This window comes from Lepidochelys olivacea (genome assembly GCF_965140295.1).
Source record: "Lepidochelys olivacea isolate rLepOli2 genome assembly, chromosome: 15".
Lineage (NCBI taxonomy): Eukaryota > Metazoa > Chordata > Testudines > Cheloniidae > Lepidochelys > Lepidochelys olivacea.
The window spans coordinates 4587888-4613187 of record NC_140425.1 but is presented as its reverse complement, the minus strand read 5'-3'; the positions used below and the strand labels follow the sequence as shown (position 1 = coordinate 4613187).

Sequence of the window (25300 nt, the reverse complement as noted above, 5' to 3'; positions counted from 1 at the left end):
GCAAATGTGGCAGGGTTGTGATGCTGCATGGGCTGGGCAGCCTTTGGGTAGGTGTGTGTCTGGTGCCGTACATGTTGGCAGTATCTGTGCTCGCGCCCTGGCATTTGTGTGGCTGTGTGTGTTGGGGGGGTTGTTTGCTGCTGGCGATGTGTGTCGGCAGCAGCTGAGTGATGATTGCTGGTGACGTTTACGTCCCTTTGGCTGTGTGTGCGTTGGCTGTAGTTCTTTGTATCAGCGTGTCAGCGGACGCTGCATGCCTCTGGCAGGGGTCGTGTGTACCTCTGTGCGTCTGGTGGGGTCAGCGTGCATGGTACCTGCTCTTGATTCGTGGAGCTGTGAGGTCCAGATCTCTGACAGCCTGGGGTGATCTCTCAATCCCTGAGCAGGGCCTGATCCTCTGCCTCTCCTTCCAAAGCCCTTGGGATAAAGCAGCTAGAGTAAATCTGCCCCAGTGGCCACCCCCAGGGGTAGGGACTGAACCTGTAGTTCTCACAGTGATGGCTGGGTCCACCAGCTGTGATCCCTCTCACAGCCCCTCGCCACTGCTCCGTGACCTACGATGCTGGCTCGGCCTAATGGCCTCTCGCAGGGGGATGATCCTGGCCACTGGCACTGACTTCACCCGCCCCTGCGCTCTGCTTGCAGGACCGCTACCGTGTGGAAGGACCTGAATCCCTTCTGGGGGGAGGAGTACACCCTGCACCTGCCCAGGGGCTTCCACAGTCTTGCCTTCTACGTGCTGGATGAGGACACCATCGGGTGAGACGGTGCTGGGGGGGGGGGCGTAGGGGACTGCTTCTGGGCCTGGAGAGGACCCCGGGTCTGTCTGGGGCTCAGAACAGGAACGAAGTGCAGTGGGTCTTACTGAGCCAGGCTCTGCTTGGAACGATGGAGCTGCCCCTGGGCTCTGGTGCCACGCTCTGGCACACCCTTTCCCTGGGGCTGGCCCCTGACTCAGCAGCAAACAGGCAGCAGGATGATTAGAGTATTTACTTTCCCGTATTTCCTCGCAAACCCCCTCACCCCCCACCCGAGGGCTCCTCCACAGTCTGGGCCTCTGAGCTTGGGGCTGACTTGGCCATTGGCTTGCCTCAGGGATGGGTGGGGGAGAAGCCCATCAGTGAACAGCCATGGAGGAGGAATTCTCTGCTTCCCAGGGCTGTTTTTTCCAAGACCTTGTGGACAAGGCACAGGACGGACCTCAGGAGATGTAGGCTCTCCGATGCTCCAGTGAGGGGCTCCCTACTGTAACTACGCCAGAGACAGACGTTAGACAGTTGGTTTCCTTGGTGGAGCTGTGCAGAGCAAAGCACGAAGGGAATGAATCCCTCCCTGAACAGCTGGGTGGTGCGAGGAAGCCCGCTGAGGTGGATTGGCCCCTGGGTAATCTGCTCCTTGGCTGCGCAGGGCAGTTAATTCCAGGCATTCTTTGCCCAGACCTGGCTCTCTTTCCTTGCAGGCACGATGATGTCATTGGCAAAATATCGCTCAGTAGGGAATGGATTTCGTCTTCCCCACGAGGTAGGTGCTGGGGCTGCAGCGGTGTCTTCTGAAGACAGCGACTGGGTCACAGGTGACGGGCAGGGGAGCGGGCACCAAACTGGCAACTTATGGGCCATTCCGCAAGGCCTGGGTTTGCCAACTCTCTACTTTCGGAAAACCAAAGACCCTCACGCCGCTCCCTGTCCCGCCCCGTCCCGAGGCCCCACCCCTGCTCACCCCGTCCCCCCACCTCCATCGCTTGCTTAGCTCACCCTCGCTCACTTGCTGATTTGCACCAGGCTGGGGCAGGGATTGGGGTGCGGGAGGTGGTGAGGGCTCTGGCTGGGGGCCCACCTGGGGTGGGGCCAGGGATGAGGGGTTTGGGGTGCAGGAGGGGGCACCAGGCTGGGGCCAAGGGGTGTGGGAGGGGGTGCAGGCTCTGGGAGGGAGTTTGGGTGTGGGAGAGGGCTCCGAGCTGGGGCAGGGGGTTAGGGCATGGGAGAGGGTTCAGGGTGCGAGCTCTGGGCGGCTTTGGCTGGTGCAGTTTGCAGGGGCTCCGGGAGGCGCTGATGTTAGGCAGCCCCTTAAATAGCAGCTGCACCAGCGCCGCCCTGGCATTTCTGGGCCTCAGAGGCTGCTCGGTCTGCCATGAATCCTGGACACATGGCTCGGCCAGCGCACCAAGGACAAAAGATTTCCTGTTCTCTGGAATGCGGGGGGAGGAATTCCCCACAAGTGATACACACACCCCACTGCTGCCCCTGGCTCGCTGCTCCCCCAGTGGAGCCCAAAACACAGCAGCTCTAGGGAGGGCACTGCTGCAGGCCCCCTCCTCCTCTCCCCGCCATTTGTCGTGACCCCCCCCCCAGCCCCTCTCCTTCGTCCACCCCAGTCTGGCCACTGGCTGGTGCCTCCACGCCCAACTGCTGCCCGACTCTGCTAGGACCTGTTCCCAGGGAGAGCAGCCCAACTTTAGCCCCATGCTTCTGCACAGCCCATTCATCCCGGGCGGAGGCTGCAGCCCACAGCCCCTTACCTACTGGCCGCATGGTCCTGAGACAAGTCCCGTGAAGTGGGCTACTGGGCCCGGGGCAGGTGGTGGCGGCTCACCCTGGCCCCCTCTCCTGCCGCCGGCTGCATCCAGCCCCTGGGAAGCTGGACTGGTTCCTCTTTCCACTTCCGCCGGCTGGGGAGCAGCAGCCGGGTAGGGAGGGGGCTAAAGGCACTTCCTAAAGGCCACAATGCCTGCTCCACAGGGAGCCCAGGGTTAACCCTGCCAGCCTCAGCCTGCAGCTGGGTGCCTTTCCCAGCCCCTCCATGGAGATCTGCCCGCTGCCCGCCAGGGCTCACACCGGCCCCAAGCTCCACAAAGAGAGCTGCTGCAGGCCCCATCCTCACCCCCCCGCCACCAACTGGACTTTTAATGGCCTGGTCGGTGGTGCAGACCGGAGTCACCAGGGTCCCTTTTCGACTGGGTGTTCCGGTTGAAAACCGGATGCCTGGCAACCCTAGCGAGGCCTGGCTCAGAATCCTAGCCTCCCCCAGCGAGCAGGGCCCTGCATGTTGCCAGCCTAGCTAGTTTGTTACTAGATTTAGTGACCTTTTGGTTTCCCTAGCGAGAAAATAAGTGTCAAAGTGACCAGTGACAAATCTAGTGACTTTCACTGCCAATTACAGTGACATTCAGAGGAAGAAGTCACCAATATGCATAGTCACAGAATCATTCACAAGCAGCTCGATAGTGTTAATAAAATCCATTCCATGCTCTTCTTCCTACATTCTGTTGCACACCTAGTCAATGTCGTTATATCTCAATGGAGCAGCTCCTTGGAAGGAATCACATGCCAGGGCTTCTTGGGCTGAGATCACTGTAATCTGCAGGTGAGGAAAAGAAGTTTGTGGAGGCTAGTTAAATACTTTGCCAAAGCGAGGCGCACTTTGGAGAGAGCACCAGGCCCAGGGCTTGTTTTTACCCAAATGTTCTTTCTCGCTGCTACGCAGTAGGTAGCACAGCCTGGGATGCAGGGAAAGATGGCTAATAAAGTGGGCGGGTTAGCCAGCGAGGGGAGCCACATGGATGGACGGTGGCTTGGGATGAGACAGGGCTCCAATGGGGCAGGGGAGCATTGTGCCTCCAGGGATGCAGCCCTTACTACAGGATTGAAGGCAGAGCTAGCTTGATTTCAGTTCCCCTTTACTCCTCCCCCTGGCTTGGCCTGGGGTTAGCTGCCCAGCTGTTCTCAGAAATCAAACCCTGGAAACAGGGGGAAGGGGTCCAACTGGCGGACTTTTGTTTTTTGAATCTACTTTCTTGACTCCCTGCAGCGTTGAGCTCAGGTCAGGAGAATCCCCTCTTCCCCCTGGCTCTGGGCTCTCCCTTTCACTAACCTGTCAGCTCAAATCCAGGCTGGCAAGAAAGGGAGGTTCAGCTGAAAGTAGCCAACCCCAGCCAACCTGGGCTGCCATGTACAGAGTGCCCTTCCCAAAGAGCAGAGGGCTGCAGTTTCCTGGTATACTGGTGTAGTTGCTTCTGGTGTGCAGCAGAATGTGGAAGAGCTTGGCATGGGTTTTATTAACACTAGTGAGCTGCTTGTGAATGGCTTTGGGACTATACTCGCCCGGGTGTGTGTGTATAGATAGATAGATAGATATCGATATATAAAATTCTCTGTTGAATTCTCTGGAAATTTTGTTTGGTGACATTTTTGACTCCTTTTGAGAGCTTAAACAGCTGCATCTAGCGACTTTTCAGGGTTTGTCTGGTAACTTCCTGTGTTGTGGAGTTAGCAACACCCTCGACCCCCACTCCCCCCAGCAGCACAGCGTGGCAAGGTATTGGCAGATGGAGAGGGCAGGTCATCTGGCAGCATTGTTCCTGTGTTGCTGACTCTCAGGATGATGTTGTGATTCTCCGGCTATTTGGCATCCAAGCCCCAGGTCTTGGAGTCATGTGGTTACGAAAGAATCTCAGCTTGCCTTTTCAAAAGAAAAATGGTTTTCTAGCCTTTAGATGGTGACAGCTTTCAGAGGGGTAGCTATGTTAGTCTGTATCAGCAAAAATAACGAGGAGTCCTCGTGGCACCTTAGAGACTAACACATTTATTTGGGCATAAGATTTTGTGGGTTAGAACTCACTTCATCAGATGCATGGAGTGAAAATACAGGAGCAGGTATAAATACATGAAAGGATGGGGGTTGCTTTTCCAAGTGTGAGGTCAGTCTAATGAGATAAATCAATTAACAGCAGGATACCAAGGGAGGAAAAATAACTTTTGAAGTGGTAAGAGAGTGGCCCATTACAGACAATTAACAAGAAGGTGTGAGTAACAGTAGGGGGAAATCAGTATTGGGGAAATTAAGTTTAGGTTTTGTAATGACCCGACCACTCCCAGTTTCTATTCAGGCCTAATCTGATGGTGTCCAGTTTGCAAATTAATTCCAGTTCTTCAGCTTCATATTGGAGTCTGTTTTTGAAGTTTTTTTGTTGAAGAATTGCCACTTTTAGGTCTGTTATTGAGTGACCAGAGAGATTGACGTGTTCTCCTACTGGTTTTTGAATGTTACAATTCCTGATGTCAGATTTGTGTCCATTTATTCTTTTACGTAGAGACTGTCTGGTTTGGCCGATGTACATGGCAGAGGGGCATTGCTGGCACATGATGGCATATATCACATTGGTAGATGTACTGGTAAATGAGCCCTTGGTGGTGTGGCTGATGTGGTTAGGTCCTATGATTGTGTCCCTTTAATAGATATGTGGACAGAGTTGGCACCGGGGTTTGTAGCATGGTTTGGTTCCTGGGCTGGTGTTTTTGTTGTGTGATGTGTGGTTCCTGGTGAGTATTTGCTTCAGGTTGGGGGCTGTCTGTAAGTGAGGACTGGCCTGTCTCCCAAGGTCTGTCAGTGAGGGATCGTCCTTCAGGATAGGTTGAAGATCCTTGATGATGTGCTGGAGAGGTTTTAGTTGGGGGCTGTAGGTGACGTTAGACTGACCTCACACTTGGTAAAGCAACCCCCATCCTTTCATGTATTTATACCTGCTCCTGTATTTTCACTCCATGCATCTGATGAAGTCGGTTCTAACCCACAAAAGCTTATGCCCAAATAAATTTGTTAGTCTCTAAGGTGCCACAAGGATTCCTCGTTATTTTTTCTAGCCTTTGATGCTTTGGGGAAAAGATGGCAAGTGCCACCCAAGGGTACCGAAAGGCGAGGAAAGAGAACCCCTGTCTATTGTGATAGTTTTGTAGCTCTCCTGATTTTAAGCCAGTCTCGTGATTTTGGGGAGCTGGGGGGCTGACTAGTGATTTTTGACTGTTTGGGGCTGGCCATTCTGTGGATAACGCCCCTAAGGCCTCTCCCATGGCACGGGGTGGGGGGCTGCGCAGGGAGCGCATGTGGCCAGTATGGCAGCTGGCATGCTGCGTCAGCCCCCCGAGGTGGGTGGGGCAGGGAGAGCCAGGGATCTGGTTACATGGACTTCTCCGCCATTGCAGGGATTGACAGCTGGATCAACCTGACGCACGTGGACCCCAATGAAGAGGTTCAGGGAGAGATCTGCCTGGATCTGAAGGTGCTAGAGGAGCCCCAGAGGAGGGTCCTGCACTGCCATGTCATTGAAGCCAGGTAGGAGTAAGTGGCTCCTCTCTCTCCCACTCTCCTCTCTAACTTCCTCCATAGCGGTCTCCTCTTTCCTCCCTCCCCTTCCCAGCCAGAACGACGAGCCTGCGTGTGGTGGGCGGTGACTCATTCTGAAGTTATCCAGAACCATCCGGCAGTCAGGGTGGGGCTTGTTAGCCAGCTGGGGGTGGGCAGGCACATGTCTCACCTCCTGTTAGGGGTGAAGGGGGAGTGAGCCCGGAGCGAAGGGTGAAGGGAGGTGAGCCCAACACCCATCTGCCACTGAGCTGCCAGTGTGAGCTCTCCCTGATCAGTGGCCATGGGGACTCACCCTCTTCTTCCACACTCATGCCCTCCTTCCCACACACCTGCTCCCTGCCCACTTCTCAGATGTGGGACGGTGCCTGTGGAGGCCTCTGCACTGGGACTGATGGGAGAAAAAGGGCCGCGTGATCCAACACAAGCTGAACAGCACCAGCTCCTTCCCCATGGTGTGCCATGTGCACTGCGGCTGCTGCTCCGCTCTGTTCTATCCTCATTCAATACAGTGGAATAATTGGGGTTGAAATTCTTTTCCTTCCTCATCCATCTGGCACAATTCCTATAGCAAGCGTGAAGAAATCAAGGTCCTTTTTAGCCCCTGCTTCCCTTCTGCTAGCAAATATTGATATTCCAGTAGCCCTTAGAGACTCCAGCTGAGATCAGGGCCCCACTGTGCAGGGGGCTGGCTGTACACATAGTGAAAGACAGTCCCTCCCAAAGAGCTCACCATCTAAAGACAAAGAAGAGATGATTATCCCTATTTTACAGATGGCAACACTGATTAAGTGACATGCCCAAGGTCACACAGAACCCGTGGTAAAGCAGGGAATTGAACCCAGGGCTCATGAATCCCAGGCCACAAGCCAGTCCTTTTTCTCTAAAGCCTTTGGGTCATGCATAGGCAAGAACCAGGTGCCCCACTAAGAATGGAGAGGAAAGGCTTTTGTCGATGTTGTTTAAATCTCTCTCTAAAATCCCATTCTCGCTGTGAAGCTGACGAGAGGTTCTTGCCTGAGCTGTGCTCTTCGGGAAGTGGTGCTGGGAAGTGTGAGGGCCCTGTCTGGGCTGGTGAAGAGATGAGATGGTGGGAGAGAAACAAATTAGTTTAATAAATGTTAAAGAGGAATAAGACCCGCCTCCCATCCTGCTCCCAGCACTAGCTAATTTAGAGCTCAGGAAAGGCGGGCAGTGCCGGTGCATAGTGTGGGCAGGACTTACGCACTTTCCCAGCACAGCCCCTGGTGTCGCTTCCTAGAGGTACCAGCATTGTGAGGCACCTCATGACCACCTGTCCTTAGCGTGAAGAAGTCTTGCCTATGCCTGCCAGGGGTCAGCTCCCCAACTCCACCAGCCTCGGGCAACGCAAGCCCACCCCTCTCAGCGTACACAGGCTCTGCTGTCCCTCCGCAGGTTAGCAATAGGCACACGCCAGCCTCCAAGCCTCTGAGTGCCCACCCGGAGTGTCCAGCTGCTGTTCCACTGGCCACTCTCCGTATTCACGGACTCTCTGCTCCCAAAGGAACCATGCACCACAACTTACCAGCTACACCTGAGATCACAGCACTGCTCAACTCTCAGCACTTAGATATGTTTATAGTGTAAACAAGCCAAAGTCTAGCAAACAAAGAGTAGAGAGTTCAAATTATTGCAAGTAGAAGTAACTGGAAACAAATGGTTACATATAAAATAAATTCAAAACATGCATTCTAGAAGCTTGACTTAACTAACTTGACTTGACTTTCTTGGGACCTAGACAAATTAGAGGATTGGGCCAAAAGAAATCTGATGGGGTTCAACAAGGACAAGTGCAGAGTCCTGCACTTAGGAAAGAAGAATCCCATGCACCGCTACCGACTAGGGACCGAATGGCTCGGCAGCAGTTGTGCAGAAAAGGACCTAGGGGTGACAGTGAACGAGACGCTGGATATGAGTCAACAGTGTGCCCTTGTTGCCAAGAAGGCCAATGGCATTTTGGGATGTATAAGTAGGGGCATTGCCAGCAGATCGAGGGATGTGATCGTTCCCCTCTATTCAACATTGGTGAGGCCTCATCTGGAGTACTGTGTCCAGTTTTGGGCCCCACACTACAAGAAGGATGTGGAAAAATTGGAGAGTCCAGCGAAGGGCAACAAAAATGATTAGGGGTCTGGAACACATGACTTATGAGGAGAGGCTGAGGGAACTGAGATTGTTTAGTCTACAGAAGAGAAGAATGAGGGGGGATTTGATAGCTGCTTTCAACTACCTGAAAGGGGGTTCCAAAGAGGATGGCTCTAGACTGTCCTCAGTGGTAGCAGATGACAGGACAAGGAGTAATGGTCTCAAGTTGCAGTGGGGGAGGTTTAGGTTGGATATTAGGAAAAACTTTTTCACTAAGAGGGTGGTGAAACACTGGAATGCGTTACCTAGGGAGGTGGTGGAATCTCCTTCCTTAGAAGTTTTTAAGGTCAGGCTTGACAAAGCCCTGGCTAGGATGATTTAGTTGGAGATTGGTCCTGCTTCGAGCAGGGGGTTGGACTAGATGACCTCCTGAGGTCCCTTCCAACCCTGATATTCTATAATTCTATGAATTAGATATTCTCCCCAAAGTCCTTCCAGTGTTTTTCAGAGTGGGTTCGCTGTGATTTTTCTATCATGAGACAAATCACACTGTCAACTTGCTTCCTTGATGAAAGATTCATAGGGTTACCTTTGCCCTCCCCCTGGATGTACTCCAATGACTTATTGCTATTACTTGTAAACAGGACCCCCCTGCTGGTTGGTTTTTACTGTATGCTTTTTTCTTGTAGATTTTTGCAAGCTCTTGAGTAGAACCTGGCTCCATATGCAAATAGACCTCTAATGTGAAGCGAACAATGCACAATGCCCAGACAGGGAGTCTGCCCAGTCTATTAGCCCCTGCCTGAAAGGAACCTCTCCTGTTTATTTGCCTTAACTCCAAGGCTTTGAGAACATAACTGCCAATATAGTCACACAACTCCTTAAATATTATCCATACATACATTTTGCAATGAGTGTGATGATAAGGGGGATACTGGCTCATAGTAGAGACCTCACATGCTGCCCTTTGGTGAACTGTTATGCCTACACCTGACCCCAGGGGTCCCTGTGAAACCCCAGGCATTACTTGTGCCCTCTGTCTGTTGGCATCAAGAGGTCCCTGGGTCACCCCTACCCCCTTACATTGACGCAGTAGGGTCAGCCACTGGCTAATCCATATGTGTCATCTCAGAACCCTCTTTCCTCGGCAGTGCATCTGTCACTGCATTTTCTTTGCCCTTAATATGTACAATTTCCATATCATGTTTCCAGAGATTTGTACTCCAGTGCAGCAGTTGGGAGTTGGTATGCCTACACAGAACAAAACGTACCAACAGAGAGTAGTGTGTTAGAGCCCTGACCGCCCTGTGAAACAAATTGATTTAACTGCTTGACTGCGCAAACAATTGCAGGACATTCTCTTTCTATGACAGAGTAGTTCCCTTGTAGGGGGGAGGGGGGGTCCGTTTTTTACTTAAGAAAGCAATAGGATACTTTTTATTGCCTTTACCTGCTTGCATTAGTATTGCTCCCAGGCCTGCCTGAGAGGCGTCCACGCACAGTTCAAACCCCTTGTCAAAATCAGGACCAACCAGAAAAGATTTTCTCACAGAATTTCCTTTTCCTCACCAAAGATTTTCTGACAGGCTGCCACCCACACCACTTTGTTGGACTTCTGCAAAAAGTCAAAACCTGCGATAGCAGACACAGTGACACCGAACCCCACCAGGCCTGCAGGAATAATTAGCCAAGCCTATAAAAGTTGAACTTGCTTTTGGTTTGGTGCACAGGCCAGTTAACTGAGTCCACTTTCAAGGGATCCAAGCAAATCTGGCCCCCTCCTACCCAATGACTTTGAGTGCCCCCTTTTGACACTTTGACTGTGAGACCTGCGCCCTCAGTGCAATTCTCAAATGTTTTTTGTGACCCTGCTAGGAATTGCTAAAGATTGCCATATTCTCAATATAGGCCACAGCAGTCTTGTAACCAAGCTAATACCTGGTTAACAAGCCTCTGAAAAGTGGTTGCTGCATTAATTAACCCAAATGGCAACGTTTTGAAGTCAAAAAGTTACAAATCAGTAATGGGAGCTGGATGTTTTTTCTGTGCATCAGTATCCAAGGGGATCTGCCAACATCCCTTTGTTAAATCTAGGTTGCTCAGGAACGTGGCCCTGCCTAAAGTGTCTAACACATAATCAGTTTGGGCATGGAGTATGCATAGAATCATAGAATATCAGGGTTGGAAGGGACCTCAGGAGGTCATCTAGTCCAACCCCCTGCTCAAAGCAGGACCAATCCCCAATTAAATCATCCCATCCCTTCGCTGGACTCTCTCCAATTTATCCACATCCTTCTTGTAGTGTGGGGCCCAAAACTGGACACAGTACTCCAGATGAGGCCTCACCAATGTCGAATAGAGGGGAACGATCACGTCCCTCGATCTGCTCGCTATGCCCCTACTTATACATCCCAAAATACCATTGGCCTTCTTTCAACAAGGGCACACTGCTGACTCATATCCAGCTTCTCGTCCACTGTCACCCCTAGGTCCTTTTCCACAGAACTGCTGCCTAGCCATTCGGTCCCTAGTCTGTAGCTGTGCATTGGATTCTTCCGTCCTAAGTACAGGACCCTGTACTTATCCTTATTGAACCTCATCAGATTTCTTTTGGCCCAATCCTCTAATTTGTCTAGGTCCCTCTGTATCCTATCCCTGCCCTCCAGTGTATCTACCACTCCTCCTAGTTTAGTATCATCTGCAAATTTGCTGAGAGTGCAATCCACACCATCCTCCAGATCATTTATGAAGATATTGAACAAAACCGGCCCCTGAACCGACCCCTGGGGCACTCCACTTGACACCGGCTGCCAACTAGACATGGAGCCATTGATCACTACCCGTTGAGCCCGACAATCTAGCCAGCTTTCTACCCACCTTATAGTGCATTCATCCAGCCCATGCTTCTTTAACTTGCTGACAAGAATACTGTGGGAGACCGTGTCAAAAGCTTTGCTAAAGTCAAGAAACAATACATCCACTGCTTTCCCTTCATCCACAGAACCAGTAATCTCATCATAGAAGGCGATTAGATTAGTCAGGCATGACCTTCCCTTGGTGAATCCATGCTGACTGTTCCTGATCACTTTCCTCTCATGCAAGTGCTTCAGGATTGATTCTTTGAGGACCTGCTCCATGATTTTTCCGGGGACTGAGGTGAGGCTGACTGGCCTGTAGTTCCCAGGATCCTCCTTCTTCCCTTTTTTAAAGATTGGCACTACATTAGCCTTTTTCCAGTCATCTGGGACTTCCCCCGTTCGCCACGAGTTTTCAAAGATAATGGCCAATGGCATCAGGAACTGTGACCACATTAAACTTGTGATCAACACAAAACCTTACGGTCCCATCCTTTTTGGGGCCCAAAACAATACAAGAAGCCCAGAGACTGTTGGATCCTGTAATTATTCCCATGTCAGCGTGTTAGGTATCTCCTTATGAATGTCCTCCTGCATTTGACCAGTTGTAAGGTGTTGTGGTCCCACAGTATTAATCTTATGGACCATTCGGTGAGTCAAGTCTGGCCTCCTGGACAATGCCTGGTGATGCCTTTGCAGCACATCCAGAATTTCTGCCTCTTAACACTTTGCACAGATCAGTGCTCTGCAGTGAGATGTCACGATGGCATTTGGTCATCAAATCAAACAGCAGGTCACGTTTCCAGTGGTGTCATGATTGTGATACATGTTTAACCTGTTTCTATGCTCAATCTGCAGTGCAACCAGATACCATTTATTACCCTAACACCTTAATAACAAAGTTAATAAGTTTGGCGGTTACCAAGTCCCCAGCTAACAAATGATAGCAGCAGGGATAAAAGAGGAGAGAAAGAGAGGAAGGGGGCAGGGGAAAGGTTTCCCAATAACCAGACTTCCCAGATCCAGATGTCTTGTTATCCTGGTACAGCTAGGCTCTGGTTCTTCCAGTCGACCTCAGGGGGCTTGACTCGATCCCTTCACCAGGTAAGTCTCTCTCCTAGTCTTCCGTTCGTCTCCCAGAGATTGCACAAACTACCCCGTTGTGCAGAGTGAGTGCGGTATGCTGCTGCTATCACGGGCAGTGTGTGCGGGTAAGTGCAATTCAAGGGCTTAGTCTGCCTCTGAAGTGGTGGGATAGACGCAGCACCTTGTTTGCTCCGCCCGAGCTATCCCTGAGGCTGAGCGGCGATCTACGAACAGACAGTGACCTGACAGCCCACTGACATCGAACTGACAGTTCTGCCCACAAGTGCTCCCCCTGAACGCTACTTTTTGCACCCGGCCCACTTCTTGGGCTGCACATGGCACCAAAAGGGTGGGGTCTCTCTCTCGCTCTGTTACTCGACAGAATAGATATCATAGGACAAGCAAAGGTTACTCAGGGCAACTCATGGGAAGCAAGGAATGAACTTATTGATAAAGGGGGGTGGAGGGGTATTATCCCTACAAGACTTTAAATCTTCCCTAAACCTTTGCACGTATTCAGCCACTGGTTCCCCCTCTGCTTTCCCCTCCCAAGAGTCTCTGACCTTTCTCCCATATAGAAGGTCAAATGGGGTGAACCCTGTGGGCTCTTGGGGCATCTCCTGTAAGCAAACAACAGCTAGGATAACATTACATCCCAGTCACTGGCCCTGCAGTTTACCTAGATTTTAGGGTCAGTTGAACCTCTCAGCTAAACCATTTGTTTCTGGGTGATGGGGACAAATTTCAGCTGTTTTACTCCAAACGCCCTCCATAAGTCACTAAATAGCTGGGACATGAAATTTGGGCCAGAATCTGATAGGATCTGTTTTGGAAAGCTTGCCCTGCTGAGTATAGAGAACAATGCCTTAGCAACTGTCTCAGCTTGCACATTAGACAGAGACTGCTTCTGGGTACCTGGAGGCAAAATCCACCACGACTAATATACATCTTTTTCCTCTCTGGGTTGGGCTGGCTTATGGCCCTATGATTTCCATGGCAACCCTGAAAAATGCTTCTTTGATAACTGGTAAAGGATGCCCAGGAGCCTTGCTGTATCCTGCAGACTTTTCCCGCTTCTGACATGAGTCACGCATTTTGTAATATCCCTTTACTTCATTTGGACACTGGGCCAATAGATGTTTTTCTTTAACCTTTCCTATGTCCCCAAGTGATCAGCAAAAGGGCAAGTCCTGGGCTAATAGCACTAATTCCCCCCATGCTTTATGGCATAGTGAATTGTCTGTAGGGCTCCCCAAGACTTCTGTTTTCCCCCACCCATGCTTCCCCCTACGTCTGTCCCTCCTCTCTAAAGGACCTCCCCCGTTCTCTCTCTCTGGGGCATTCCCGAGGACTCCCTTGTGCTCCCCAGGAAGGTGTCCGCACTCTGTTCTGTAGCAAGCGCCATTTGGCTTTTGCTGGCACTGGCCATGGCTGAGGTCAGAGGGGCGACTCCTCGTCCTCCTGCCCAGAGGACACGGTGCTGCTGCTAAGGGTGCATGCCAGTCAGCTCCCCAGCTGTTCCAGGGCCGGGAACTTACACCCAGCTCTGCTGGTGCCCCTCAACCCTGCGCTGCTGCGCCCCCGTGAGCCCAAACAGTCTTGTGATGCACTCGGACGTTCGCTGCTCCTCAAGCTGGGACGTGCCCCCCCGCAGTCACCGTGCTTTTTAAAACAGGGCAGGGTTGGAACGGAAGGGGAAACGGCCAGTGTCCTTTATCTTCCACCGGCAGCACAGGTCATTTCAAACACAGCAGCTTTATCCCGCAGCTCCAGGCCCCTCTCCTTTTTGGTGACAGCCTAGTGGTTCTAGCTCAGCCCCCAGTATGGCTAAGATTCTCATCCAGGGTATTAACAGCACAGTCGCTCGTATATGATGCTTATCGCAGGGCTCAAAATGCCTTGCAAAGGAGGTCAGTGTCATTATCCTCATTTTAGAGGTGGGGAAACTGGGGCACAGAGTGGAGCAGTGACGTGGCCAAAGTCCCACAGGAAGTCTGAATGAGCAGGGAATTCAACCCAGGACTCAGGAATCATGGTGTGCAGGGCCCCCTTCTTCTCTGCAACTTTTAGGACAGGTGGAGAAAAGAACCATGTGCCCCACCAGGAATGGGGAGGAAAGAGTTAATGGTTTGTTTGGGGCTTTTTAGTTATTTGGTTTAACTCACTGGAATCCCATTATCGGGGTAAGAGAGTGAGAAGTTCTTGCTGGGAAGTGGCGCTGGGAGGTGTGGGGGCCTGATTTGTGCGGGTGAAGAGATGAGGTGTTGGGGAGAGACACAAGACAGTTTCACAAAGCAAAGCACGAGCCAGTTTCGAGCTCAGGAAAGGGAGGGCGTGACAGTGCAGAGTGTGAGCAGGAGTTACACAAGCTTTGCTGGTGTCCCTTGGTACTCTGCTCCACCCCTGCCGCTGCTAGTCCAGCCCTGGGCTTTCCCTGCAGCCAGCTCTGCCAGGCCTCTCCGTCCCAACCCACAGCCATAGGCTTCCCACACAGCTCTCCCAGTGCCCCTCAGGCCTGCCAGGCGGTCCCCTGCTTTTCCAGTCCTGGGCTCCCCACATGCTGAGCTCTGCTGATGCCCCATAGCTTCAGCCTCTCCTCCTCTCCCCACTGCCTGCTATTCCACTCCAGCTCCCCTACTCTTCCAATGCTGGAAGCCTGGAACTCTGCATGGCTCTGCCCAGGCCCCTCCAGCCTGTCCTGCAGCACCCCCTGCTATCCCATAACGAGGCTCAGAAGGACAAGATATTTATCGGTAAAGTTGGAAAAAACGTCCATTTCCCCATACACGCCCTCCACGCCCCCGACATAAAAATGGCTCCAGAGCCAATAATCAACATTTGCAGCTCGGCAAAGTAAGAAAACTGCTGCCTGCAGATGTAGGAGTTTTCTTTATGGCTGTTTCCTTGGTCTGTTTCGATAATTTGTGTTTTAATGGGTCTAAAACTTTCACCTTTCACATCTCAGTGTCTGCTCTCATTAATTCTGATTGTCTGCACCCTGATAGTCTGACTCTCCCCCATAATTTCTTGCAACTGTTCACATTTAAATTGATTAAAAATAAAAAAGGTTAAAAATAAACATCTGTCAAAATTATTAAAAAAAATATTGAATTCTGCCACGCCCACCCCTCACTGCGGAGCTGCCTCTTGAGCAAAAGCTTCTTTTAATGCAGCTGGATGTTCATTGCTCCCCAAGCTGAGACGCATCTCCCCTCCAAGTGACGGCAGCCTTTGAAATAAAATCGTAGGACTGGAAGGGACCTCGAGAGGTCACCTAGTCCAGCCCCCTGCCCTCACGGCAGGACTAAGTATTATCTAGACCATCCCTGACAGGTGTTTGTCCAACCTGCTCTTCAAAATCCCCAATGATGGAGATTCTACCACCTCCCTGGGTGATTTATTCCAGTGCTTAGCTACCCAGACAGTTGGGAAGTTTTTCCTAATGTCCAACCTAAACCATTCTTACTGCAATTTAAGCCCATTGCTTCTTGTCCTATCCTCAGAGGTTAACGAGAACGCGTTTTCACCCTCCTCCTTGTAACAATCTTTTATGTCCATGAAAACTGTTATCATGTCCCCCCCCTCGGTCTTTTCTTCTGCAGACTAAACAAACCCAATTTTTTCAATCTTCCCTCAGAGGTCATGTTTTCTAGACCTTTATCATTTTTGTTGCTCTTCTCTGGACTCTCTCCAATTTGTCCACATTCTTCCTGAAATGTGGCACCCAGAACTGGACACAATACTCCAGCTGAAGATTTATCAGCGCAAAGTGCAGTGGAAGAATTACTTCTGATGTCTTGCTTACAACACTCCTGCTGATACATCCCAGAATGATGTTTGCTTTTTTTGCAACAGTGTTAACACTGTTGACTCCTATTTAGCTTGTGATCCACTCTGACCCCCAGATCCCTTTCCGCAGTACTCCTTCCTAGGCAGTCATTGCCCATTTTGTATTTGTGCAACTGATTGTTCCTTCCTAACTGGAGTACTTTGCATTTGTCCTTATTGCATTTCCTCCTGTTTACTTCAGACCATTTCTCCGATTTGTGCAGCTCATTTTGAATTTTAATCTTATCCTCCAAAGCACTTGCAACCCCTCCCAGCTTGGTATCATCCAAAACTTTTTAAGTGCACTGTCTATGTACTCTCTCTCTATTATCTAAATCATTGACGAAGATATTGAACAGAACCAGACCCAGCACCGATCTCTGCAGGACCCCACTCATTATGCCCGTCTGGCTTGACTGTGAACCACCGATAACTACTTTTTGGGAACGGTTTTCCAACCATTTGTGTGCACAGCTTATAGTAGTTCCATCTAGGTTGTATTTCCCTAGTTTGTTTATGAGAAGGTTGTGACGGGTTGCCCCCCCCCTTCCGGGGTGCCACCTGATGTATTGCGGTCCCACTGAGCCTGCCCTTGCCACCAGCCTGGGCTCCCTCATCCTGTCCTGCTGGGCAAGCCTCCTCCAGCAAACACACAGGTAGGGACACGCCCAGCTGGAGAAAGACACAGAAACTGAGATCAGTTCTGTGTGGGAAGACTTAGCTCGGGGATTGCCCAGCACTCAGGTGCTCACCTCCTTTGGGCTGTAAACCCAAAATTATTTTGTCTTGCGCTGCATAGAGATTTTTACGGCTCATGAAATCCACCCCCTCCCTCAATGTAGTTTTTACCCCTCCCCCAGTTATGACTTTTACAGACTAGTTATAGAATAAACAAAAAACAAGTGTGTTAACCACAAAGGTAGATTTTAAGTGATTATAAGGGATAGCAAACAGATCAAAGCAGATTAATGAGCAAATACAATAAACACACAAAGTAGGCTTAATACAGTAAAGAAACTGGCTACAAGTAGGAATTTCTCACCCGAAATGTTGTTTTAGGCAGGCTGCAGAATTTCTTGACGACAAACTTTTCTTGCTTGCAGCTTAAAATTCCAGATCTTCCTTTCCCAGGCCAGACGCCTTCTAGCCTGGGTCCAGTCCTTCCTTCCCCAGTTCAGTTGTAGGTGTTTCCAGCAGTCATCTTGGGTGGGAATTCAGTGAAGAACCAACCTTGGTTGTCAAGTATCAGGGGGTCGCTGTGTCAGTCTGTATCCACAAAAACAACAAGGAGTCCGGTGGCACCTTAAAGACTAACAGATTTATTTGGGCAGAAGCTTTCGTGGGCTAGAACCCACTTCATCGGATGCATGGAGTGAAAAAAACCTTGATTAACTCACTCCCCAGCCTTAAATAGAATTAACATATGGCAGGAATCCTTTGTTTCCCAGTTTGATCCCTACCCCCTCCGAGTAGAAAAATAGCAGCAGTCCAAGATGGTGACCAGTACCAGAGCACATGACCCTGCAGTGTCAGAGCAGCATCCCGGGAAGTTTCTCAGGAAGGTGGGGCAATTAGTGTCTTCAAAGACCTGTTATCCTTCCTAATGGTTTATTGACTAACCAGCTAGACTGATTGCATTTTGTCTGGTGGGCCTTCCCCAGGTACAAACACTTTTGCAATTGATACAGAGTTAATATTCCTCACTTCAGATACAGAAATGATACATGCATACAAATAGGACAATCACATTTAGTACATCATAACCTTTCCAACGATATCTCACATGACCCATCTTGCATAAAATACATCTTAGTTATGCCATATTCATATCATAAGCATATCTCTAGGAAAAATACAGGGTGTACTGTCAAAAAGGTCATGCAAAACAGTGTCAAAAGCCTTACTAGAGTCAAGATAGACCACATCTACCACTTCCCCCCATCCACAAGGCTTGTTACGCTGCCAAAGAAAGCTACTAGGTTGATTTGACGCCATTTGTTCTTGACAAATCCCTGCTGACTGGTACTTATCACCTTATTACCTTCTAAGTGTTTGCAAATTGACAGCTTGATGATTTGCTCCACTATTTTCCCACAGGTTTCAGAGTAGCAGCCGTGTTAGTCTGTATTCGCGAAAAGAAAAAGAGTACTTGTGGCACCTTAGAGACTAACCAATTTATTTGAGCATGAGCTTTCGTGAGCTACAGCTCACTTCGTCCGATGAAGTGAGCTGTAGCTCACAGCTTATGCTCAAATAAATTGGTTAGTCTCTAAGGTGTCACAAGTACTCCTTTTCTTTTCCCACAGGATCTGAACCTAGGAGTCCCCACAGGAAAGGGCCAGTATCCTTAAACTGCAGCATCACAGACCCTTTCAAACATAGTTACTGCTAAAGTGACTTGTTAGCTTTAGTCTTCAGTTCCAGGTCCCTCTCTTTTTTGGTATCAGCCTAGTGATTCATTACAGCTCAGCTCCCAGCCCCACACCCCTTACATGTAGTGCTAAGATTCCCTTCCAGAGTGTTTATAATACCTAGCTCTCATCTAGTGCTTCTAATCTTAGATCTCAAAGCGCTTTACAAAGGAGGTCAGTATCTTTATCCCTATTTTACAGGTGGGGAAACTGAGGCACTGACCAGTGAAGTCACTTGTCTGAGGTCACCAGTGGCAGAGCCAGGAATAGACCCCAGGATTCCTGAGTTCTGGCTCTCAACACATGGAGTTAGGCACAGGGTGGGGATTCCCTCCATGGGGACATGAGAGTGCAGTCATGGGGCTTTGGCTACCATCCCCCTGCTTTGGGGGCACAGGCCAGAGTGATTGGTAAGGGAGTGTAGGGGCCCAGCCCATTGTACCAGAGCCAGCCAGCCAGGAGGCTTGGCAGAGAGCAGCACGATGCAGAGAAGGCATCCTGCTATCCTAGCAACCAGCGCAGGCTCCTAGGCAACAATGTGGCCATGGAGAGTGCTCGGGGAGGGGAGATGGGGTGAGCCAACGCATCTTCCAAGCATTCTTCTGCAGAGGGGCAGGCGGGAGGGGGTGGGTCAGTCCCTCCCCCTTTGTGTGGGGCAGGGGAGTTCCACAGCAGTTCTCCAGGGAGCCGGGGGAGCATTTGCTACCTCCATGAGGGCAGGCTGTCCCTTCCCTGGCTCCGGTGGCCTGGCGTGCCTGAGGCCCACGGAGAGCTAGCTGGGGGCCCTGCTGGCTCATGATGAAAGCACCGGGCAGGGTTCTCCGGGGGGCAGTGCACCTCGGCAGGGGGTGAGAGAACGTGGTCGGGACTGGAACTCGTGTCCCTTGGCTCGCCCCAGCCCTGGGGCAGTGCCCTCCCCCACGCAGGGGGGGACGTCACTACTAATACTGGAGCATAGCCATGGGAACAGCAAGCGCTGGCTAAGGGGCCCTGGTGAGCCTGTGGGGGACAGGTGGAGTAGGGGAGAGTGGGAGGGGGGTGGAAAGACAGGGTGAGAGGGAAGAAGACATGGGGGGTGCAGTAAGAGAGCTCTGAGGGGTGGGCTGTATTCCCCTTAAAGGTCCATGCTCACTTTCCCTTCCCCTGTCACTCTCACACGGCTCCCCAGGGCTTGGGCAGGGGCAGGGGCAGGGGCGGGCTCTGCCGGGGAGGCAGGGCAGCTCTGGCTCTCCTGGCCTTTTCTTTCCCCGGGGGAATGTTCTCTGCTCTCACCTCGATCGCCAGCTGGTGGATCACCCACTTGGGATGTCCCCAAATGCTGAGCCCCTGCCAGGCTGGTCTGGGGCTTCCCCAACTCCACAGGCGCTTTCCAAGAGCTCCTTTCATTTTCCCCGCTCCTCCCCATCCCACTGCATCGTTCCACGCTGCAGGAGCGTGCGTGAGACGCAGAGTGGGGCAGCCCTGCAGTTTTCGGGTACATCCCCGCGCTCACCCGCTGTCTGAGAGGTGATGGAGCAGCTTGATCTCCCAGTGCCAAGCCAGCCTGTGCGCCTGCTTGCTGGTGTCCTGCGTGGGGAGGAGAGGGCCCTTACTGTGCCACTTTCCATGCTGCAGGAGCAGGGCCGAGCGTGTGGCACTGAGGACTGGGAGGAAGGGGCAGGACTTTATCTGTAAAGCTCCCAAGCAGCACCTCAGGGTTTAACCTCCCGGTCTTTCAGAGGGTTTATTTTCTCCTGTGTCCTGGCTGTTGTTTGTGTTGCGTTAGTGCCTTGCAGCTGTCCCAGGCACTGGCCAGGCCCCCATTGTGTCGGGTGCTGTCCAAACACAAAACAGCAACAGTCCCTGCCCCAAAGGGCTTACAATGCCACCTGGCCACCCTGGGGAGGCCCAGTCAGCCCTTACCATCCCATGCCTCTGCCCTATTCCCTAGCCACCCAGAAACCCACCCCCATCCTCCTCCTCTTGTCCTCTCCCCCCAGAGATCTGGCCCCGCGGGACATCTCCGGCACCTCAGACCCCTTTGCGCGAGTGTCCTGTGATGGCCACGCTTTGGAGACAGCTGTGAGTAGAACAGTCACCTGCGGAGGCATGCTCTCCGGCCTGGCTGCCAGGCCTCCTTGTAGTCGCAATGCCAGTGGCACAAGGGGAGGGGCTCTGGGAGGGGCAAACAGACTTCCCCGCCCTCCCCCTTCTGTCACTGGGACTCCGGATGGTTTGCATTGTGTGCTAGTGATTGCTGAGAGAGGGGTGGGAAGCCTGCCTGTGTATCTCCCACCCACCACTCTAGGATCTGAGCCCTGAATCCACCAGCAGGACATGGGCTGGGCTGGGCCCTTGGAGCGGAGAGGACATGATGCATTGCAGCACCCTCCCAGCACACAGCAAACACAAGGAAAGGGCTTAGGGCCAGGCCCTGCCCCCCAGCTGACACCTGCCCGGGGAAGAGCTCTCTTCCCAGACATATCTGTAGGTGAGGAGAGATGCAAAGTTGCAGGGGGGTGTGGCCTACCCCAGCCCCGCTTTAGCTGCGTTAGGTGTTATAGGGATGGGAAGCCTAGGGCATCCTTGTGCTCTTGCTCCGTCCTTTGCCTCTCAATGCAGCGGAGGGAAAATGGCGCACCTACCCATGGCATGCCCAGAGCAGGGTCAGGAGCTTTGTGGTTTGGCCCATTACTGAAGAATGTTGCAGTTCTTGTTTATAAGAGACGCCTTTTCTGGCAAGAAAACACTGGCTCGCCTCACTCTTTTGCTGCTGCAGCAGGGTTGCCCTGCAGCTGAGTTGAAGTGCCCATTTCAAACAGCCTTTGTTTTTGTTCCCAACATTGTGTAACACTGACAGATCCTGGTTGTTAGCGGGCAGGATCGAACCTGGGACCTCTGGAGCTAAATGCATGAACCTCTACCACATAAGCTAAAAGCCATATGACCGTTAGCTAAGGCTGTAGAGCAAACTCATTAATCTCTCTCTAAGTGGTCTCGGTGCCACTAGATGGGACAGAAACCACACCCAGGAGGTGTGTGGGTTACAATTGCTCTTGGCTTTTGCCAGGAGCTCTGTGTCACACCCATGTCATTATTCTGGAACAAACCTTCCCCACCTAACTCCCCATTCCCCTCTGACATGCCACCTTTCTCTCTCCCCTTGCAGATCATTAAGAAGACTCGCTTCCCACACTGGGATGAGGTGCTGGAGTTTGACCTGGAGGAGGGGGTGCCCAAGAAGGAACCCAAGGGGTCCCTTGTGAGCGTGGAGGTGTGGGACTGGGACATGGTGGGGAAGAACGACTTCCTGGGACGGGTGAGCAGCTCTGGCCATCTCCTCAGTACCTCCAGCAAGGGGGCTGGTGGCTCTGATCGGGGTGGGGGATGAAGAGGGGATTGGAGGGGGAGAAAGCCAATGGCACATAGGCCTGCTGCAACCTCAAATCTCCTGCTGGCTTGCAAGGAGAGCAGATCCCTTTCTCAGCTGGTCTGGTGCGGGGAAATATCCTACCAGGCTGGTTTCTTCGTTCCTGTGTTGCTGTGCTCGTGGCCGGGGACAGGACAGGGGTGTATGTGTGAGGCTGGTTCTAAGCCCCCCTTGCACTTGCTGGATTCTGCTGGCCTCTGGTGTAAATTAACATGGTCCCAGGGCTGCTGTAGCTCATGCTTTGCTTTCCATGCCCCCTCTCCTATGGGCTCTGTGAATAGCTGGAGAGCAGCGCTGGCTCCAGCCCGGATCTGCTCTTGTGCCCGTGGGCTGAGAGCAGGCTCATGTAGGCCACACGTACCAGTTCTACTTCAGCAAGGGGGCATCTCTGGGGCCCTCCCCATGCACTATGTAGTCTGCCAGAGTGGCACAAGGGACCTTAGTGTGACTGAGAATCAATTCCAAGGAGAAGAGGCCAGAGAGAGAGGAAAATGCTCATGAATCATGGAGGGCGAAGGGTACAGCTTGGAGATCTCTGCAGGGTACGTAATGCTCTGTCCTGACCCAAGCCAGAACAAGCCGGCAGCTGGGACCTGAACCTGCTGCTCAGTTCACTTGATCCCCATGTCATGGCAGTTCTGTCTGCCAGGGAAGCAGAACCTGTCTGATTGCTATTCCACCGGGGGGGGGGGGGGTGGCTCAGCAGGACTTGAGCCAGCCTCCTGTCAGAAGAGTCAGGCCAAGCAAGTGGGGAGAGAGGGCTTGTAATGATCCTGCTTTTGGTGGGACACTTCTGAGAGTGTCAATTCAGGACAAATTGCTCAGAGCAGGGCAGTCACAGCCCAAGGCTGGGGTTCCTTTGCACACCAAGGCAAACCCAACCAGCCAGACAGAGGACTTTGGTTTTATCCCACTGGCTAACCACAAGTCACACAAGCAATTCCCTTAGACACTCCAGTTTCCCAGTATCTCCACCAGTGCCACTTGTTAGGTGGATGAATGGTTATGAAAACCAATACCCCAGTAAAAGGAAAAAGGTTCTCTCGATCCCAAAAGACCAAGCCCCAGACCCCGGTCAATATACAAATCAGATCTTACCCACAAATCATGCTGATGCCAATCCTTTAGAATCTAAAATCTAAAGGTTTATTCATAAAAGGAAAAAGATAGAGATGAGAGCTAGAAATGGTTAAATGGAATCAATGTCATACAGTGATGACAAAGTTCTTGGTTCAGGTTTGTAGCAGTGATGGAATAAACTGCAGGTTCAAGTCCAGTCTCTGGAGAACATCCACAGGTGGGATGGGTCATTCAGTCCTTTGTTTAGAGCTTCAGTTTGTAGCAAAGTCCCTCCAGAGGCAAGAATCAGGACTAAAGGCAAGATGGAGGAGCTAGGCTTTCTCTTGTGGGTGGAAATCCCTTGATTCTCCTGTGCAAGATCACAGCAAGATGGAGTTTGGAGTCACATGGGCAAGTCACATGTCCATGCATGACTCCGTTCTTTACAGGCCAATGCCATTGTTTACATGTTAGTTTGAACGTTCCCAGGGCAGCTCAGACGTGGTTTGGAGTCTGCCAAAGTCCATTGTCAGTTCAGTGTTTCTTGACTGGGCACTTACTGAGGCTAGTCCCTTCTCAAGAAGCTGACCAAATGCTTCACTGAGGCTACTTAGAATCAAAGCACATTGATATACAAGTACATAGCCAATATTCATAACTTCAACTACAAACATGACACACCAATACAGATAGCATAATCATAATCAGCAAATCATAACCTTTCCATAGACACCTTACATGACAACCTTTTTACCCTATTTGCTGCAAATATATACCAGTGGTTGCACCAATGATCTATACGGTTATAGTTTATGTCAATAACGTCACAGGGCTTAACATCTTTGTGAAAGGAAAAGGTTTTGCAACTGTTCTTGGTGCGTGTGTTTGTGCTTGTGGGTGCCCCTGCCCTCCTCCCCCATCTAGTGCCTGGGCCCCCAAAGAGGCTAAGGGATCTATCACAGCTGCCAGGGGCGGGGGTCTAACTGCAGTGTAGACTGACTCCAAGGGGCATGGAGTAGTTTGCTGATGGCAGCAACGGTTTCTAGGTATCTGAGCAGCTCAGCTAGGGAAGCAATTTAAAAATGACGACAGGTGTAAAGCCTGGTGCTCGGTGGGGAGCCCTCAACCCATGTCTGGGCCCTACTGTGCGTATTGCTTGGGTTTAGGTCCCTTCAGCCCCAGGATCCACTGCAGGGAGATCTGCAGGCCTGACCAGGTAAACTTTCATTTTCCCCGCTCCTCCCCATCCCACTGCAAAACCCTGTTTTGGTGCTGTGGGGCAGAGGGAGTTGAAGTGAAGGGTGGAATCCATTCAGCCTCCTGCTTCCAGGCCTGGAGCACGCCGGCTCCGCAGGGGTCCTGGGGCTGGAGCACGCCGGCTCCGCAGGGGTCCTGGGGCTGGAGCACGCCGGCTCCCCAGGGGTCCTGGGGCTGGAGCACGCCGGCTCCCCAGGGGTCCCGGGGCAGAGCTACTGCAGTGTGAAGCTGGAAGTGCTCTAAGAGTCTGGCAGGGAAACAGCCTGGGGATGAACCACACTGGCAGCTAATGTGAGGGCTTGAGTTTTCCCCCTATATCGCCAAGGGCTGGGACAATGGGAAGAGGCTCCCCCGAACACTGCAGTACTGCCCCCTGCTGTCAGCTCCTGTCCCCTTACTGTCCCTCTCTTTGTATCCCACACAGGTTGAGTTCTCTCTGGACGCTCTTCAGAGGTCCCCTGCCAAAGGCTGGTTCAGGCTCCTGCCCTTCCCCACCGCTGAGGAGGATGCTGGGTAAACAGTCAGCCTTGAGCTAGGGGCCATCATTAACCCCTGGGGGGGCGAGAAGGAGTGAGCCTGGCTTTGAGTCCCAGCTCTGGGAGAGGAGCATGGAACTGTGGTTACACCAGGGCTTTGGGAGTCAGGACTCCTGGGTTCCATTTCCGACATGGGGGGTGGTGTATCTAGTGCTTATCCCAGCTCTGCCATTGATTTGCATGCTCACCTTGGGTGAGGCAGGCCCCTGCTCTGTGTCTCAGTTTCCCCAACTGAAAAATGAGGTCTAGTGATGCTGCCCTTCCTCAAAGGCAGTCGGGAGGGGTTTGTTCATCCACCAGGTCACCCCTTGCCACCTTCCCATATGTGCACTGAGCATCTGCGGGGTGCTGAAGGGGTTAAGAGGATGTCTTTAATTGGAGTTAATATGGGCATTTTATTTCCTGCCCTGGTCCCTTGGGCTCTATTAACACAAAAGCAAAGTGCCTGGAACTAGGGTGCTGTGGCTCTGAACCCCACTGAGCTCTCGCTTCCCCCCCAGCACACCAGCGGGGCCCCGCGTGTGCTCTAAGAGAAGCCTGTGGGGGCTTTGAGTCTGGGAGTGGATCAGGCACAAGAGCCACTGGGGCAGCAGAGGGGATCCTCTGTAATGTGCT

At 51.8% G+C, this 25300-nt stretch overlaps 1 protein-coding gene across 5 annotated transcripts in view; it reads left to right on the top strand.

The window, feature by feature from the left end:
* The window catches only part of RASAL1 (RAS protein activator like 1), a 115928-nt gene that overhangs the window by 29812 nt on the left and 60816 nt on the right, over window positions 1-25300 (top strand). For 3 of the 5 annotated variants that reach the window (XR_014714218.1, XM_084648794.1, XM_084648793.1), the window contains exons 3-8: window positions 646-759; window positions 1460-1521; window positions 5979-6108; window positions 20404-20485; window positions 21573-21722; window positions 24574-24662. Coding sequence is in view for 4 of the 5 variants with exons in the window: in XM_084648794.1 (XP_084504920.1) it covers window positions 646-759; window positions 1460-1521; window positions 5979-6108; window positions 20404-20485; window positions 21573-21722; window positions 24574-24662 (627 nt within the window). In the remaining variant the exon portion in view is untranslated. Of the gene's footprint in view, window positions 1-645; window positions 760-1437; window positions 1522-5978; window positions 6109-20403; window positions 20486-21572; window positions 21723-24573; window positions 24663-25300 lie in introns of all 5 variants that reach the window. The other 2 variants (XM_084648795.1, XM_084648796.1) reach the window with 1 other exon arrangement.